Raw genomic sequence first — 19,616 nt, forward strand, 5'->3', positions numbered from 1 at the left:
AAAATTACAAAATGAATTTATTCCAAAGCTGTAAGGGAACATTTACAATTCAACAAGATGGTAAACAGGTGTTTCCACAAGAACTCACTATGTTAAAATTAGATAGGAAACTGGGGAAAAATGATCTAACTACTTCTGAGGCCACAAGAGCTTTGCACATCACCTCTGAAGTACAGGAGTCACACAAAGAAAACTCACCCAAAATTCAGTGAGAAAAGCAGCTGCTAGTACCTAGTTACTAGTCTAAATACAAGCTGTGTTTAGGCTTTGGGATTACATTATTAAATCCCCTCAAAATACCAATTATAGCCACAAGTGCAAAATGTCTTTTCTTTTTCCTTTTTTTTTCCTCCCAGTAGAAGCTTATTACATATCTAGTGCCTATTTTCAGAGTGACATTTTGACCTGACAAATTTCTTCTAGCCAAGTTTCATGGTTTTAATGACAAATCAGAGTTTAGCAGCTGGCATGTAACAAGAAATACAGTCAGCTCACATGTCCTGGAATGTCCAAAGTTTCCTACCTACTGCTGCAGAGTTCAGCAAAAACAGACTTTGAATTTAGCATCCTCAGCAATGTTTCTAACTTTGACATAATTTTGGTATTCTGGCCTTCTGATTGTAGTGATAAATATTAAAGAGTGTTAATGAAAACACCTGAATGAGATTCACAAGCAAATACAAATGCAACTAGGGTGGGGAAACATCACCTTTTGTGGATATCACTGGGCAAAAAAAAGGAAGGTAAGAAGTATTCACTCTTCTAAAGCCTAAGGTATTTTACATCAACATGCTCTGGAACACTTAATTAAAATTCTTTTCCTGTTTTGACTTCTTTTTACTATATACTAATTCCTTTACAATGTTGAATGACCTGAGAAGTTAAAATTTTGAGTGGTGAGAATAAAAAAAAACAAAACAACATTGTGCTCTTACATTGTATTTTCTGGGTGCACATCAGTAAATAAAAATCTCAAGTTGCTATGGAAAAAATAGCATGGAATTGTTAACTTTTCCACCTGAATTGAACTATGTAGCTGGAATTTTTCAATGTTACCCAAAATACAGTTTTATTTATATATTTTTAAATGCAACTATTGGTTAAAAAAAAGAACCAAAACACACACACACAAAAATCACAAAACAAGAAAAACCAACCAATCAGCCCACCCTCAAGTGCCAACTAATCCAGAAATCTGCATAAAACAGAAAAGAGCCAGAAACACCTATGGTCCAGCTCCAGTCTATGAAGCTTAATCACTGCATCAGTCTTTACCCATTCCTGAAATAATTCGTCATTTACTGTTTTGGTTTTTTATGCTATTCATTTACTGAGATTTCACGGCATAACTATATGCACATATTCATATTAAACATTAAAAATTAATTTTCAAAAACATCACTTTTGTGTTACAATGCACGGAGAAGAGTAAGATGTGCAAACCAAAAAACGCCACATTCTCCACATCTCTAAGTAAGAATGCTTCATGCTACAAGCAGAACAGATTTCCAGCCATGTTGCAAACTTTAAAAAACCAGCATGTATTTAATTCAATTCAATTAAAGAAAGTAAATCAAAGCAAATTTAACAATGGTACTCTTCTCCACATATTGCAAAATATGGTTACAGATGAGGAAAGGATTACTTCAGCTGCTAAGCTTATCTAACACATATCTCGGTTGTCATGCCTTTCCTGTCCATTACTTAATACATAAACTCAATTATATATTTCAGTTATGCAGTAGCTGACTTTTAGGTTAATATACAAATTGTCAAGATGCAGCTTTTGATGAAACATCTATGCTCTTTTCCAATTTTGAATCTTGAAGACACTTCAAAAGTAAGAACCCAAAACTGCTGACTGTAAGCATCCAAAAATACAGTTGTAGTTTCACTATGGACAAGTTGTAGTCCGTTAGAAAAGTAGATCATACATACAAAGGTATAAAGAACATTTAAGTCAGTCTCAATGGAAGGCAGTCTTTGAAGAAAACAATGCTCCAAGCAAACTTGCTGAGTAGCACTTTCACTTCAGCCCTTCAGGGGCATGCAAGATTTAGCAGTCTTCTCAGTAGATTCTTCCTCGGCTGCGATTGCCACGTCCTCCCCAGCCTCTTCCTCGTCCACCCCGGAAACCACCTCTTTGCTCTGAAATAAAGAGTCACAACTTTTCAGGAAGGTTTTATGCTGTATACAGATCCAAACTGAACAGCAGGATCTGGAGGTTCTGAAGGGTAACTTCAATCTCTGAGGCTATGCCTCCTTATGGGCCATGAGATTGCTGAGTTATTTTCTGATGGAAAATGGACCCCGCTGACTTTTAAAAGGAGGTCAGGAGAATGAGCCCATCCAAATTAAGTGGAGCCTTTCTGCATACTAATACTCTGATACATAACTGTCCCTGTAATTTAGGACTATATTTGGGCCAATCTATCACCACAGATAGAAAGCTGGCTGCCTAGCTCTTCCTTCTGTTCAATAACACAATATTAACCTTGAGGTGTTGCTCTGACTTGCTACTAGTGATTTTATAAAACTATGGAAAACCAGAATTTTGTCTCTCTCTCTGTCCTTTCCTATCCTTAAGTTACCACCAGCATACTATTCTTTTTTTCTGGGGCTGATACCATCATTCAGTCACGAATCCTAGCTAGACATGGATACCACACAAACTATTTGATACTGTAGAAAGTTTTTCCTTTCTCTTTGTTAAGAACACATCTGATCACAGCAAAAAATTACCCAATAACACAAAACTTAAAAAGTTTATATAATTTCTTTGGATTTGTTTGAAGGCGTACCAAACCCTCATTCCCCTTTCATGATTTCTCTTCATGTATAGTCTTAAAATACAGTTTATATTAAAATACAGAGAGAACTTCATGCTGGTTTTAAAGACTACAGAAATCAGGAGCTGACTGACTAGGCTAAAGCATCTCACTAACAAGAAACAGTAGCAAGTAATAAAACATTTCTGGTTGAATGCTTCCCAGTCTTTAGACCTGCAGGATTACAAGCTTATCTTAAAAGACACAGGTGTGTCACCTGATGTCTAGAATAAGAAATTTTCAGATGGTGTTATCTCTCCTCTTAGCTTTATATATCTGCCAAAGCTTTGTAATAGTTTTTCAACTCATGGCCGTGGGTGACAATTTGCCATAGCAGACTTTACTTGCCAGAGGTAGGACCAATGGGCCTACAGGAAAGACAGGAACGGGCTGCTGCCATTGCTGGTCCTACTCATTCAGTCTGCAACTGCTCTTGTGCTTCACCCGAAAACATGACTCGCAGCAAGGCAGATTCAGTGTGACTGGGAGCACAAGGATATAACTGTGTGCGTGCACAGTGAACTGGCAACTCCCAGAACTTCTGGATCAGGTCTGCAACATCAGCAGTGGCTGTAATAGGAATGCAGCACAGGCCCAGTTGTATGACAGGAGGTGACCCAGCTCTGCCATTTGCTGCAACTGGCCTGTTCAATGGGAAACTGGTGCACTGTGTGTCATAACAGAGAACACAACAGTTCAATTACTAACTAGGTATTAAAACACTACTAAAACTAACTTGCAAATGACTTAAGTCGTCTTAAGGCTGGTAACATTCAAACACTGCAATACATCAACAGCTAGGAAGAGACCAGCACAAACAAAAATTCATGGCAGTACAATTTGATCTTCCATGAAAGTGGTATTTATTCACCCCAGCCCAAGACACAACTGTCACTAGACAAAGTTTTTCCAAGCTGCCTAACTTACCGTAAGAAAAACTACCCAGGTTACTGCTGTATTTTCCACTGGGAGGATTGTATATTTGCCTGGCATCTCTTTTTGGTCCTGCTGAAGCTTTCTTTGGGGGTGAACTTGAAGTTGTATCTTCACTTGCTCTTTTTTGACTGACAGAAGAAAAGAAAAACACATCATTACACCCCTATGGTGACAAGTACAGTAATAGTAGCTCAGCCACAAAGATTAACCACTGGAAGCCAGCAGCAGCCAATGATGATGCCCTGAATAACAGTGTCTCAGAAGAGCCTCCAGTTGATTGTCTTTAGTATCTCTAAACCAAGACTAAGAGCATCTCTCCACTGCCACAGGATGGGTGTTATTTCTGATGTGAAACTTTTACCTCACCTGCTGTCTATATTGTACAGACACAGCTTGGAAGGTTAATTTTTACTGTTTACAAAATAAACCCCACTGTTTTTCTTTTACTGTATGAAGAACTCTTACCTTGCATCTGCCTTCTGTACTGGTTTCCAGGACAATGTAACTGTACTTTTATAAGAAGGAGGAATGTGGAAGAGATCCTATGGATGCAGAAAAGGACAGTTTATTCCACAGTTAAATTTATGTTGATTGCACTTCAAAATTTCAGCTACTTACTTACTAGACTCTAGAATAACCACTACTTTCCAATAATTTAAAACCCTTTAGTCCCATGGCAGAGAGAGAAGGCAGTAGAACACTGCCTTATCTGGCTGCCTTTACTAGGAAATTCAAGTAGGATTTATCTTAGCAGAGTAGTGTCTTACACTGACCAAACAGAGAATCACACACTAGGTTGGGTTGGAAGGATGTTTAAATGCCATCTACTTCAATGACCCTGCAATGAGCTGGGACATCTTCCACTAGATCAGGTTGCTCAGACACCTATCTAATCCAGCCTTGAATGTTCCAAGGAATGGGGCATCTGCAGAGAAAGCCCAGGACTTCTGTCCTTCCCTGTGCACATCAAGCACCTTACAATGAGCTAGAGTGGCTCCTGCTGGAAGACACCTGCTATCCCTATGATGGTACAAGATAGGCTTCTCAATATGGTGGGCCAAGTTTTTGGTTCATTGTGGGAAGTGAGAGTGAAAAAAGAGAGGAAAAGGGCGTTAGAAGAAATCAGAATGGTTTCATAGGCTCCAGATGAAAGTCTATTTCTTGCAGCCCATCTCTTCTAGGCGTTTTGGAGAAGCAGGTTCTATACAGAAGCTTGCTTTGCCTCCTCCCTCCTTTAGATCTCCTTGCATGTCTCTGCACTATTCCATGCTCCTCACTAACACTGCAGGAAAGGGAAATGACAAGAAAGTCCAGAGACCCCTGAAGAAGCAAGGTGGTCTTTTCCTGGGGACAATTAGTACAGTAAGAAAGTGTGTCCACACCCTATCCCAAGAAAATTAGCAGCAAAAGCTAAGCTGCTAGCACGATCAGCAAGTCCACATCTCTTCAGAAAAAGTAAAGCAGCACCAACTCTGAGCTGGCTGCCACCAATTAACACAATACCACACAACAACTTGGTTCAAATCTATTCCTTTCTTCTGCATAGGTTACTCTGCAGTGGGAATTTAGTCCTTCATAATGTGAGCACTTACCTTGATTAAAACATTAATGTTATTGGTTATTTTCAAGGCAACCACTTTAATCTTGTTCTGTAAAAAAAACAGACACCAATGAGCATCTAGTAGCTTTATGCCAACCTCATTACACGAAGCCATAACATTAAACTCATTGCTCTTCCTAGTGAATTGCTATAGTAACAGTGATAGTGAAAGGTGTGTACACTTTCAAGTTTTCATCACAGCTGCTTTTAACATTCTTGTAGTTTCACACTAACCAGTTGCTTTTAATTTTCCAGTGCAGTTCCCACTGTGTTTTTTTTTTTCGTTCAACATATGAAAATCTCCCCTTCAAAACAAAGCACAGAGCACAATTAAACCAAATACATGTGGCTGCAGCAAGCAGCTAAAAGTCAAAACCAGATCATTTTCACTTGCAAAATGTAGCATAAGGTAACATGCACTTGCAATGTTAGCACTATTATTCCCTTAATCTATTTGCATACTTAAAACTGTCTGTAGCCTATGGTTCTTTCAGTAAGCTCAAAATTAGAAAATCCGAATTCCTGAACAATTCTTACCTCCTCTGTTTTCAAAGCTTCTCCTGTTTTTCCTTGAAGTGCCAGACGAAGCTGTCGGATATACACCTGCAATCCTCGAGCAAAATACTGTAGCCTAAAACATTTAAAAGCAATCCCTTAGTAAAATTTACCCAGTCCTGTAGAAATAAAAGCATAAGCAAAGGGAAGCTGTAATCTTGTTTCTTTCCCCTTCAGGAAAAATGCTCAAGTAAGACTTCCATCAATCTGATTTGTGCTTCTTTAGCATCCAGACAATAATTCACACCTCTGTAGAGTCGGAGAATTGCAAAGGTTGGAAGAGACCTATAGGATCAAACTAATCCAACTGTCACACCTACACCATACCCCTAAGTGCCACATCCAGATGCCTCTTGAACACTTCCTGAGACAGTGATTCCAGTACCTCCCAGGGCAACTTATTCCAGGGCAACTTATTCCAGTGCCCAACCACTCCTCCGGTAAAATTTTTTTCTCTAGTATCTAATCTGACCCTTTTCCTGGTGCAACATAAGACCATTTCCTCATCCTTTCAGTTGAGACATGGCAGAAGAGATCAACTCCTACCTCACTACAACCTCCAGTCAGGCAGCTGTAGAGGTCAATGAGGTCCTCTCTGAGCCTCCTTTTCTCCAGACTGAACAGCCCCTACTCCCTCAGCCACTCCTCATGAGAACTTGTGCTCCAGACCCTTCCGCAACTCCACTGCCCTTCTCTGGACGCACTCCAGCACCTCAATGTCCTTTCTGAAGTGAGGTGAGGCACCACCAGTGTCGAGTACAGGGGGACAATCACTGTCCTGGTCCTGCTGGCCTCTTGATACAGGTCTGGATGTCATTGGTCTCTCAGCCACCTGGGCACACTGCTGGCTCACAGCCAGCCGGCTGCCAGCCAGCACCTCCAAGCCCCTTTCTGCTGATCAGCTCTCAAGGCACTCTGGCCCAAGGCTGCAGTGCTACATAGGGTTGTTGTGACCCAGCTGCAGGACCCAGCACTCCACCTTATTAAATCTTATGCAGTTGTCCTTAGCCCATCGATTCAGCCTGTCCAAAACCCTCTGCAGAGCCTTCCTACCTTTCAGCTGATCAACACTCCCACTCAGCTTGGTGCCACCCACAAACTTACTGAGGATGCAGCCCATCTCCTCAGCCAAGTAACTGATAAAGATGTTGAATAGGACGGGCCCCAGTACTGAGTCCCGAGGAACTCCACTAACATTTTTTAACAAACACCTTGTAACAGAACATTAACACTTGCCTCTAAACCATTACCTGATTTTGAAGTCTTTCAATTTCTCTGCATTCAGCTTGGCTGTGAGGAAGTCTGGAAGTTTGCGACCTAGCTGATGGAAGCTATACAATAAACACTCCACATAACTGAATTGCAACTTGGGCTCTTCATTGCCAGCATTTTCCCCATTTTCTGCTTCCTCTGGTGGGAGTGGCATATACTCCTGAAGAACAGAAAGGAAAACAAATGCATGAGACACATTTATGCTGAATGACTGCTCTTTCAGTGTTTGAATTGGATGATTTATCTGTGCTGACAATTTAAGAGGTATCCACCATCTCTATACTAATGGATGAAGTACTGAATAAAGTCCTGGTGTAGGTGGTTTACCTACACTTCTGTGACTTGACTCAGAGGAAATACTATGGTGGCACAACTACCACAGGAAGCAATAATGTACTGCACCAATGCTTCTGAAATAGCGCTGAATTTGCTTAGAATTGTCAGTGCAGAGACAGTGTTTAATGACATCAACACGAGTCTCTCATGACTATGAAATTTCAAAAGAAGAAACATACATGAATTTACATGATTAAAAACATTATTCAGGTAACAGCTCTCTACCTACAAAGGCTTTAAATGACAAAATTATGTTCAACATTCTATCAGTGGACAGGACCATCTCTGAAATAGCCACTTCAGAAAAAGGATAAAGAGATGAATACATAAAAATAACTTGCTTTGATGAAAACTTAATTTCTTAGTGTTTTACAGGAATAAAAACTGAATTAGTCTTACCAGCAATTTATCAAACAGCTTCTTCAAATTTGATTCAAGCTTTTCCATATCACCACAAAATGAACTCATTTCAGCAAGAAGCTTCAAGACCTACACATAAGGATAGCCAGGTTTTTGTGTGTTAACTGAAAGTAGACAAGTTTAACATTCAACCTGAAATCAATTATCACATCACAGTGATGGCTGTCACAGTAGAGGCCAGCTATTACAACTAAACCCCTCCCAAAACAGCAGGAAGCAATTCAAGGAAGAACATGCCTAATTTGTTTTTCCTGTCTGTAAAGAGAAACACAGGTTTGCATGTCTAATCCCAACAAGCATTAGTCAACAAGTAAACAAAACTTAATCTCCCACATCTGCAGCACAGCTCACCTTCAAGTGAGAGCCACAGAGATCTAACTGAAGCCATAGCACTGATTAATGTTAACAAAATTACAGACATTAAGCCACTCCCTTAGGAGACTAAATTAGCCCAAACTGTGCAACCATCATTTCAGTAAATGCTATGTGCTTAAACAAAAATCGAGAGTAATATAAAAATGATTACACTGATCTACTTATTCTACCTTGCTTCAAAAGCTTGGGACAGATGACACATGCTTTAAAAGGCAATGCTAAGTCATGCCTCAAAAGAGCAAATGTTTTTTCTAGTGCAGCTATTTTTCCTACAAGCCAAGAAATGAAAACTACTTGAGGAAAGAGCCTGTGATTTTTAAAATAGGGGTCTTTATCTAGGATGGTTATTTTTCACTATTTGAAAGACATTTTAGCTTTGGCTTACCTCTAACTGGATATCAAGACCCTCCACCAGAGTAGTCAAAGAGCTGAGGTTTGGCAGAACATGCTCACAGAAATAAGTAACAAATTTTGTGGAATGAACATTTTTCTGAAAAATAACAAGCCCACAAACAAACAATCACACTTAATTCATGTTAGTCTTGAGTCTGAAGAGGCTAAATGTTTTTCTCCCATCCCCCCTCCACTCTTATAAATGCCTGCCTCACAGCTGTACCTTAAAGCTTTATGAAATTTCCCTCTTATTCCTAAGACCCAGACCTTGCAGGCAGCCTAAATTCAGAGGATGACCACAACAGCAGCTGAAAAGATTGCTTGCAACCCAAGAATAGGCCCTTAAGCTCTGCAATTGCCTGGCACTAGACTTGAAATAATCAAATGAATACAAAATAATGTGAAAATCTTGTCGTAATTCACTGTAACAGCTTAAATTTGAAAAGACAAGAGAAAACAACAAAGTATCTTTGTGTTTGGAGGCTTTAAGGATGTTTTCCAACATTTGCATACATTAGAGGTTAAAGGTGGAAAAGTACTGATTTGTGGTCTTTCAAACATAACCATTGGGGACACTAAAGCCATTAACTCCTCAACAGTCCTCATGCACAGCACACAAATACATACTGAGAACAGGGGCACTGCCTGCCGAGTGCACTGCAGGAGTCTGTCCACGCAGTCCGTATCTGACGGATTGAACGTCTGTTCCAGGTCAGCCTGCTCAGCCACCAGCTCCACCAGCTGCTGTCTCCCGCTGACTGTCTGTAGGCTTTTCAATCCAGACAATATTTTCATGAACAGAACAAATTCCTCGCCTGTCACATCTTCCAGAACCTTAAGAGAAAATCAGAAAATGTATTTTTGTGGTGGCAATTTGCAAGCCTCCAAGTCAAACCTACTGGATTTGAAAAGGTAAAGTATGCAAATATTTAGCATTTAAATTTAACACTTAGTAATTTAAAAACACAAGTTTGAAGGAACACATGAAAACATTCAGTATAATTGAATGCACTACAAATCAAAGCAACTGTCATCAAGTTGTGCATAGGAAACAGGTTTTTTAATTCTAAAACAAGTATTTGTTGAGAACAAATTCCTATCTAACAAAAATCAAATGCTTCAGGCAGAAAAAATGTTCAACAAGTATCTACTCATTACTGCTTGTTTTAAAACTTTTTGCATCTTTCTCAGCTTAGGGAATGCATGGAAATCTCCTAAGATTCTACCAAGACAGAGGCCAAGTCCTGCACCTGTGAAGCAACTTCCCTGCATCAGCACATGCAGGGGACTGACTGGCTGGGGAACTGCTCTGCTGAGAAGACGGAGGGTTCTGGGGGACAGCAGGCTGAACACCAGCGACAGCACCATACCCTGCCTGACAAGCAGTGCTCTGGGCCAAGGACAAGAGCACAGACCAAGGGAAACAAAGGGACAGAAGACTGACAGGTCCTTGGCTGGGCCCTCATCTGACCAAATCTGGAATACTACACCTGGTGCTGGGCTCTCCTGTATGAGGAAGTGCTTGATAAGCTTTAGGAAGGTAAATCAACAAGGTGATCTGTGTATAGAGCACATGAACTATGAAGGGAACCTAAGGCAATCAGGTTTTTCCAGCGTAAAGGAAGAGACCTGTATGTGGGTGGAGCAAACCAACTAATCTTCCAACACTTCAGAGCAAGACACTGCCCATAGCAGCCAGGTTCTTTGATGAGATGGACATGGTCAAAATGAAACAGTGACACAAAACTAAAATGGGAGGTCTCAACTGATAGTGGGAAAAAAACCATCTCTTGAGGACAACTGAACATTGAAGCTGGTTGCCCAGAGAGTACAGGAACTCTCCTTCATAGGAAGTTTTCAAAACCCAACTGGAAAAAGCACCAGGAAGTCTGATGTGAATTCAGCTGAGCATGATTCCCTGAGCTGAACCATCTCTCAAAGACCCTTTCCAATGTGAATGACTGGGTCCATTTCTAATCAAAGTCACTCCTACAAAATTAGAAGAGCCATGATTTTAGCATTACCACACGAAAAATGCTGCAAACTTTGGAGTATCAGAATAGATAAGTGCAAGATCACATTTGTACAATGCTCAAACAGACCTCCAAAGCAACACCAATGACAAGGGATGGTTGAACAATACTTGAATTTGAACTGAAATCAAACTCTCACCTTCTTTGATTCAGTCAATATGAACTCCTCCACCTCCTTTGTCATCACTTCCTCTGGTAAAGTTTTCAGTTTTGTAGAAAGGAACTTAATGGCTCTCTCCCTCACAATATCCTCTCCCTGAAGAATCTGACTGAATAAACCTCCCAAAGTCCCTGAATGAAGAATAAATTGGGTAACATAAATTATTTTAGAAGTTATGACCTGGACCATTTACACAGAAAGAAGAAATTTCCTCTTTTACTATTCCATGAAACATTTTAAAATAAATGGTATACTAACTTTAAAAAAATACAATTTTCATATATCTTGACATAAAACTTCACACTCTTTTATTAGTCTGCATAATTCAGATCCACAGTTATAAAGTTCAGCATTGCTTGCAAAACCAAACAATTAGTGTGCATCTCACTTTCACACTGTACTAACAAGATACAAAATTGAGTCCTGTTCTCATCCTACTACAGATTGCAAAGTATTAATAAAAGCCATGTATAGAAAAACCTGTCCTTTACCTTTAGCATCCATCTTAAATATACTGAGCAAGGCATTGTTCACCAAATTGAATTCTGCAGAATCATCTGGAGAGAGAAAAAAAATTCATATACATACACTTGAAATGGAAAGGTAAGGGCAGAAAACCAAAAAGGCTAATACTGCACAAGAATTCTGTCCTCAGCATTTACCTATAAACAGCATAACCTGTATTTTTAAAAACTATTAGGCTGAGGAAGTTCAAAGCCATGATTATGAAAGTTGGAAGCAAAAGAAAAGCTATTTGCCACTTTAGTCTCCCTACCAAAACTAAAACTTAAAACTTGATAGGACTGAAAACTTGAAGGGAAGTTATTAATCTATACACTTAGTTATTTTAATAAACAAGCTTTCATTTAATTTATGTAAAATACATAGTTATTTATTTTTAAACTCATTATTAATCTACAGTATTTCTCTGTTCAACTAAATGAAGGAATGCATAAATCTCAAAAAACCCAAACCAAAACCTATCTTCTTGAGAAGCCCAGAGTCTTAACGATGGAGTTTTAACAGAAGTTTAAACACCTAATATTTAGTACTTTATAACTTACTGAGATTAAATGTATATTAAATTCTGAATTTACCCCCAAAGTAATTTTGCACCAAAAATGCAACTGTATGGGACAAAATGCCCTCAGGCCTTTTCAGGTTCCAGAAACTGGATCACAAACTCAGTAAATCTTTTTCAGAAATCAATTTGCTGCAGTCTGTAACTGGAAGGTTTCCCCCACCATGCCGTTTTCTACAGATGCTTGCAGAGAATTTGAATGAAAAAAAAAATTGTTTTATCTCAAAGAAAGATTTTTGGTTTTGATCAGAATAATCGGTGCCCTTTCAGGCTTACTGTACAGCAAATATAAAGCAGGAGAAAACACAAGAAGGACATGAACAGCACTGGGATAAATAATGAATCAATGAAAAATGTTCTACAGAAGCAAAATTATACACATATTTAGGTGAGCCATGAGATCAGCCAGCATGTGTCTCCCACCTGACTGCAGAAGCTGGGTCAGTATGTCTGCTACCCGAGGAAGGTTATCTCCAGTGGCAAACTGAGGCAGTTCCTTGATTGCTTGTCGACGGATCTGTTAAAATTGTCAATGATGTGGAAATTAAAAAATGTTTAAACTTTCAGGAATTACATAACACCCCAAATCCCCCTATTTTAGCATATTTATGAAGTAAATAACGTATTTTTCTTAGAGCTAGGCAGCACTGAAGAAAAATCAAATTCAAACAGTACTTCTGTTCACAAAATCATTTATATGAACAACAAAATAATGGCTAGAATGTGTGTTATTAAGGAGTTTTATTTGCTGACAGGAAGGACAGTACTACAGTTGTACATATGGCAGGGATAAACTCTAGAGTTTGTTCCCAGCACTGAAAAATGCTTGAATGATCTGTCCAAATCCCTTAAGACCTGATGAACAGAAATGCTTCAAAGGTACAGCTTCTACCAGCACCACAGAAGCAGCATGAAGCATCTCAAGAAGCACAACAGTCAGAATCACATCCCCGTGGTTCTCAGGTGCAAACAAGATTGTCTCCCAGCAGTATTTATCAGAATCAATTACAACAAAGTGCATTTTGATAGGAAGCCATGTAAATGCTATTCAAATAAACTGTAAGTTTCTTCCTACAGAGCTATTCCTTCAATTAGTGGTGGGAGCTAAAGAAGATAAATGAAAACTGATGCATCTTCCCAAACCATCACACAATGAATTAAATGCAAGAATACAATTAAATTTATGTTTTCCAAAGACCAACCTTGCCCTCCCAAAAGACACAGCCCATTAAACAAAAAAGAGAAAAAACCAGCAAAATACAAATTGGAAGTATCAACTTGCTACAAGGTTCTTATTCTTACAGAAACATCTTCATCCTCACAGAGGTCCAACTGGGCGTTGATAGCTGAGTCAGCTAGCTCAGGAAAATGCTTGAAGAACTTAGGAATGAACTGGGCTGCAAGTCTCTTCTCCTTGGCACCTCCTTTCACACCGTCCAAGATCACCTGGTAGGCATCCTTATGCTAAAAAAACAAAACCAGAATACATAAATGGAAAAATCCTGGCTTATTCTCAAGACAAGGAAGGACTTTTTTCTCCTAGTCTCTGAAACTATTTAAGTGAACCATACTATACATGCTTCTTACAAAGGAATATATTTTTCTCCTAGACTGATATAACCATGCCAATTTGGTAATGTTTGCCTCTGTTGCCTGGCTTTCACTGTTATTCTGGCTCCTGTCTGTTCAAGCATGTACTGCTCCAGCTGCTGGCCCTAAGGGTAGCACCTCCTGCACACTGGGATTAGATTAGTGCAAGAAATTCTATGATCCCTGCCACTGAACTTGGGGAGTTTTTCAAGGAGTTTTTGCCTTTTGTATGCTCATGGATTCTCTACTTCATGTCTTTGAAGTAGAGATTACAGACACTGTGCCACTGCAGTGGATCATGAATTCTTATTAACATATATGGTGCTAAAGTATCTTTGGCATCTATTCAGGTAGCTAACTCCACCTGGAATCTCTGCTATGTATTCAGGTAGCTAATCTGGGATGAAATATAGTGCTTGGAAGAACTGTTAAGGGAAACTAGACTTAAAAAGCCAAGAAACCTCCAATTTTAAATACAGAAATATATATTCCAAATACAGGAATAAACACTTCAACAGTAAAATTTTCTCTAGCTGCTCCAATTAGAATTACACAGGTGCTTCTGGTTCTGTGCCTGCAGGACCAAAACTTTAAATTAATTGAAGTCTTTGTGGTTAGTTGTGTTTTTGTGAAATAGAGGTCAGCATTATTAGGTACTAGTGGAAATCAGGACCTTCTAAGATTAATTTTCCTCATGGTTGTGAAAAAGAATGCTTAAAACAGCTTATTCTACTTTGAACAGCAACCCTGACAGCACAGGACACTTTCTTTGCTTTATTTACATTAAATTTCCCAGAGCCACATATGTCATCACCACTACTCCCCATGAAAGTTGTCCTGTAGCAAATACAGATATTAATTTACAAAGCAGTACACTGCCTTAATGTCCTCTAAAGCAAGTTGCATTTTAAAATTTAGTGCCCGTGCTCCTGAAGCACTCCCTATAGCTTGTTGATAGCTGTGTTGTCAGAGTCTGGAGTGGGATACAGATCTGGGTGAAAAATAAGCAGTGAAAGAATCAGTTGCCTTGCAGCTGAACCACATCAGCACCCAGTTCCCTCTGTAGCTGGGCCAGTGCAGTGCAGTGAGCAGCAAAGGCAGGAATGAGCCAGCACAAACCAGCAATGAAAACACATCAGCACAGACACGGGTTCTCAGGCTGCATGTTAAGAACAAGTTCTGTTGTAGAACATGTAACATAAAACTCAATACATATGAAAAAGCATTCACATAGCACTGGAACAGAGCAGCCTGTGCTCCCTGCATTTGTGTTCCTGTATGCTAATTACTCCTACCATGTAGGAAAATGCAGTTCAGGCAGGAGTATTTTATCTGTACCTGGCAGCACGGAATGCTCTAGAAAAAACACAGGCAACTACAGCAGCAGTGTGATCCTCCTGTTTTGAGCATTCCCTTCCCATCTGTAACAAAGGAATGTCCTAAGCTGGCGAGAGTGTCCAGACCTTTGTTTTAAATTACTGTTAATTGACCAATCATCCATTAACTTCTCTAGGCTAGTTCTTGAGTCAATTCATGCCCTACAGTGCCCTGTGCCAAGGTCCACATTGCCTTATGAAGAAACGTTTGTCTTCCTCTTTATTTTCAGCCAGCTTCCTAACAGTTTTTTTCAACTTCTCACCTTCATTCCACTTGCGGACACCTCACACCTGAGCACCTTTCTCAACTGAAACACTCTTGGACAAGCCCAGTACTTCTCTTGATGCCATAACTTCTGGCAGTGCTCATGCTCAATGTTTCCTTGTTTGAAACAGGGTGACCACGATGTTTTGCAGTAAGAGATCGTGTTCATGACGTTGTTAAGAGATAATAAAGCATTAAGTGGGATAAAACTGATGAACAAGGAACTCATGGCTTCTCAGAACGCAGGAACTGGAGCCACCAGGCAAGATTATGAAATGACAAATTCAAAGAGGTAACTCCACCACAAAGGTTAACAAAACAATGAAATGTTTTAACACAGAACCTTTATATGCCAGAAGCACACACAGTTCAACAGAGCACCAGAAAAGTTCACTGAAAAATAACCTCACAAGGTGTGCTTGTTACAGAGACACTTCCTCTGGCTCTGGGAACCCAAAAGCTGGAGAGGGACAAAGCTGGGAGAGTTTTAGGAATCCCCATTCCATACTTACCCTCAGAGATTCTTACACACCTACCCTGTCATATGCTGCATTTCCTAATCATGCTGGAGTTTGCTCTGCCTAAGACTGCTCTACTCATTCCTTCCGGACAAAAATCAAAGTGAGATGAACTGTGCTTTTCAAAAGTGGCAAGATAACAGCATGTTTTACTCTGCACCTCTCCCTGCAGTTCCCTACATTTTATTTGCACTTTGGTTTCGGCTCTGAGGTGATGTTTTTGTTGGACTGTCTGCAAGGATGTTTTGTTTCACTAGGGCATAACCACACAAGCAAAGTGAATGGGAACTGAATTAAAACAAAAAATAACTTCAACACCACGCTGCCCCCAACCACCAAAATATTTCTTCTCTTAAAGAACTTTGTAAGTGACATTGTACAGCAGTGTTCTCATTTAGTTTAAAATCCACAGTTAGATACAGATATGGAAAACTACTTTCCTACTTATTGACATTACAACCCAAAGGAAAAAAAAATATCTTCTGCTTTTTCAGGGGGCCATTTTGGAAAATAAGGGATTAATGCAATTCCAAAACTAGTTGTAACTAACCATAATATTTTCTACTGGTAATATTCTAAGTCATCCTCTTTTCTTGAATAATTCAGTAATAGTGTAAACAAATGGCAGATCTTACCAAAATTTACAGAAAAAATATTTCTCAGTCTTGAGGGTCGACCTTACGTTCTTGCCTCAAGGAAGAAAGCAAAGGGCTACAGGCAAAGGGCCATACCAGACTTCACATTCCCTCAGTAAGCCTTTTAGCAAGACAGCCTGCCAGACGCTCTCCAGACCTGCAAGTGCGCTGGATCTGCAAGTGCGGTGTCAAAGACTTCAAGGCCCGAATTCGCCAGGCGAAACTCCCCGACCCCTTGGAAAATACAGCTTTGACTCTAGCTAAGAACCGGCTAATATCCGAGACGCCGCATTAACAGGAAAGCTGCCGGCAGGACGCGGATGCTGCAAAAGCGACGGGAGCCACTGCGGTCCTTGCAGATTCGCGGGCGCGCTGTTCATTTTTACCCGCCCTGCGCCGCCGCCGGCCTGAGGAAACCCACCCGGGGCTCCCGGCTGTGCGGCGAGGCGAGGAGCCCCTCTGATAGCACCCTGGCCCGCCAGCCTCCCCTCGGCCCGGAACTCCCCGCCGTGGCGCTACGCAAGCCCGAGGCCTAGCAAGGCCTTGCAGGCCGCAGCCACACCGCACCTGGCCCGCCGTCTCCGTGGCGTCCGCCAGGATGCCGTAGTTGCGGTAGAGCTCCTCCACGGTGGGCATGGCGCGGCGGGGAAGGGGCAGAGCCACCGAAACACCGAATCCGCCACTGACGCCGCCGCCGCCGCTCCGGCCGCCGCTCCCGCTCGGGCCGCGTCGTCAGCACCAGCGAGGCGCCAGTCCCGGAGCGGCCGTGCGCCGCCGCCTGCGCGCCGCCCCCTGGCGGTGGGAGGTGGCACTGCAGGGCCGGGAGCAGCCGGAGCCAAAGGCGGAGCGGGGCGGCGGCGGGGCCGGGGCCGGGGCGGGGGCCGGGGCGGGGGCCGGGACTGCCGCCGGGCCGCGCCCGACGGGCCGCGCTCCCGCAGCGCCCGGACCTAGCGGTTGCTCCCCGGGCCCTGCGTTACGTGCCCGGCCCTAGCGGCTGCTCCCCGGGCCCTGCGTTCTCCGCCCCGCCGCAGGCTCGGGCAGGGGCCGCGCTACGGGGTGCGTTCTTGTGCTCACAGATGCGCCATGACCTTCACCTCTTGCAGGTTTTTTTGTTCCCTCCTACCTCCCCTCACCCTCCCCTACCTCTCCGGGTCTATGTTCGCATTCCTTCTCCTTCCCTTGACTGATGCTTTTCCCCGGCGCCTCGTTTCTGTATCCCTTTTTGTCTGTCCTATACAAGTACATTGGAAGATGCTCGAGAGGTGCCTGTTGCACGCTGAGCTCCTAGTACGAGACGGAGACTGCTTTCCTGTGATTTGGTGACTTGCATCTTTTCCTGCAGAGGAAAATGCTCCCTAATTCCAGAAACTGAAGTATCTGCAACTCATGCCAATGAAGGCAGCATGTGTTCATTAGATTCCAATCGCCAAATAGAAATTGTGGCAAAGGTTTTAAGGCTGTAGCAGTGTCTTCGCCTCGTATATCAATATGCTTTAGCCTCCTGCAAATTTCACAGGCACTTAAATGGAAGAGGATTCCCCTTATGTGAATCTGAGGCTGAGCTATACAAAGCACTGGACCTTTCTTGAATACCCTTCCCAGCAGCATGAAGGATGCTGTGGGAGGCATCCCTCTCCTTTCTCCCCTTCCTTGAATTGAGACTCAGTGCCTTTACCTGGGCGTTCCTACACCAGGGGATGCATGTCATTCCTGCACACTCTGATGGGGTCTGTGAGTGTGGAAGCTTGTGGCTGCTGTCAGATCCCAGAGAGCTCTGACCACATCCTTCCCCTTGGTGTGTTTCTGGCCATCACATTTACCCAAAGTAATCTAAAAAGAATATGGTGGGTAATCTTAGTAGTGGGGACAAAATGTAACATGAGAGAAGAAATATTTTTGATATGACGAAAGAGCTGCATGTTTAGGAGAACCTCTCATTTTCTAGGAAGGGAGAGCTTCCTCGGGCAGCCTGGCGGATATTAAGAGATGTCAATCTCTTGTCCTCCAGCAGTTTCCAGGCAGCATTGCATCTGAATGCAGATTTTAAAATTCACTATAACCATCTTTATCAGCACTACCATGGCAAACTTTTACAACTTGGCCACAAAGGAGGAAAGATGAACATCTCATTAAACTGCCTTTTACTCTCCCCTGCTGAAGTGTTTATATAGATGGAGCTGCCTTGTTATCTCATTTTCTTGGGTTTTTTTTCTGTCAAGAACGCTCTATCAAACTGTGATTACATTCCATAGCAAGCATGAATAAATATGTAGCATTTATGCATTGCTGTAGGTCTGACAGTTGTGGAGAGAAAAAGTAAGCATGAATGAAGATGGCTGTGAGAGGGGCTGTGTCCCTTCTGGGGAAGACTGGCTCTGCATTCTGTAGGAGAGCAGAAGGGGCGCTTCAGACACTGGAGAGTGATGGGACATGAACTCCAATGGACTTGGCTGCATGGCAGGGAGATTAACTGGTAGGGTGGGATGGTAAGCATTATGTATTTTGTTACAACTTACTATTTTAATCACATTTTTATAGCATCTGTTATAGGCCTTGGAATTAGACTTTTCTACCTTCTGTGGCAGGGATACATTCAGCTGTTCTCATTGTCTTTCTAACAGAGAATACACAAATGAAAAGGGGTATTCAGTCACATTAAAAAATTATTTTCTCTGAGGTTTTTCTGTTTCCATCCTTTGATCCTGGAATTTTATTTCCTCAATTGCTTCCTTGTTTCTTTACATCATTAATTTCATTTTTTCTCTCCTGACAACAATTTTTATTCTCTAGTCTTTTTAGTTTTTTCCTATTTATGAAATATATATAGCATTTTTTATAACGAACCTCTTTAAAATTAATCACCGTTAGTCTTTAGCTTTTATATTAAAAGAAAATAAATGAAGAGCTGATGGTGTTACACATTTTGAAGAAATAGTTTGAAATTATTTTTCAAAGCTAGTAATGGATCTCTTTAATCAAGTCGTGATATTTTTGAAAATGCATTTTTAGGAACCCTGAAGCTTGAAATGCACATTCGAGAATGACACACAGCTTTTTCAGACTCTGCAGTGCAAGTCTTATAGTTTCACAAAACAGGGTTAATCTGGCCTTCAGTCAGGATTTTTCTCTTTTTTTTTTCTTCTCAATCTCTGCAAACCCAAGCTTGTGGCGATAACCCTGTGGTAAATTTGATAATGAAGTGGTGTCATTATACATTTGACTCCCATTCTTGTGCACTGCCCA

The 19,616-nt window shown here is 41.3% G+C and overlaps 1 protein-coding gene and 1 long non-coding RNA gene across 3 annotated transcripts in view; one reads left to right on the forward strand and one right to left on the reverse strand.

The window, feature by feature from the left end:
• API5 (apoptosis inhibitor 5) lies at positions 1 to 17,694 on the reverse strand. 2 transcript variants are annotated; one of them, XM_026794908.2, is made up of 14 exons: positions 17,517 to 17,694; positions 13,292 to 13,453; positions 12,413 to 12,506; positions 11,400 to 11,465; positions 10,888 to 11,039; positions 9,343 to 9,549; positions 8,708 to 8,812; positions 7,927 to 8,016; positions 7,170 to 7,351; positions 5,902 to 5,995; positions 5,357 to 5,413; positions 4,230 to 4,306; positions 3,756 to 3,892; positions 1 to 2,148 (listed from the first exon to the last, which is right to left on the reverse strand). In XM_026794908.2, the coding sequence occupies exons 1-14, from the start codon at positions 17,616 to 17,618 to the stop codon at positions 2,069 to 2,071; spliced, it is 1,605 nt and encodes a 534-aa protein (XP_026650709.1). In that variant the 5' UTR covers positions 17,619 to 17,694; the 3' UTR covers positions 1 to 2,068. The 2 variants fall into 2 exon arrangements, with proteins under 2 accessions (XP_026650709.1, XP_005480194.1); XM_005480137.4 differs by lacking the exon at positions 17,517 to 17,694 and adding an exon at positions 16,941 to 17,079.
• Positions 17,189 to 19,616, forward strand: part of LOC141729368 (uncharacterized) — an 11,438-nt gene continuing 9,010 nt past the window's right edge. The window contains exons 1-2 of the long non-coding RNA XR_012580840.1: positions 17,189 to 17,429; positions 18,666 to 18,859. This is a non-coding gene — a long non-coding RNA (uncharacterized LOC141729368). The remainder of the gene's footprint in view (positions 17,430 to 18,665; positions 18,860 to 19,616) is intronic.

This window comes from Zonotrichia albicollis, chromosome 6 (assembly GCF_047830755.1).
Source record: "Zonotrichia albicollis isolate bZonAlb1 chromosome 6, bZonAlb1.hap1, whole genome shotgun sequence".
Taxonomy (NCBI): domain Eukaryota; kingdom Metazoa; phylum Chordata; class Aves; order Passeriformes; family Passerellidae; genus Zonotrichia; species Zonotrichia albicollis.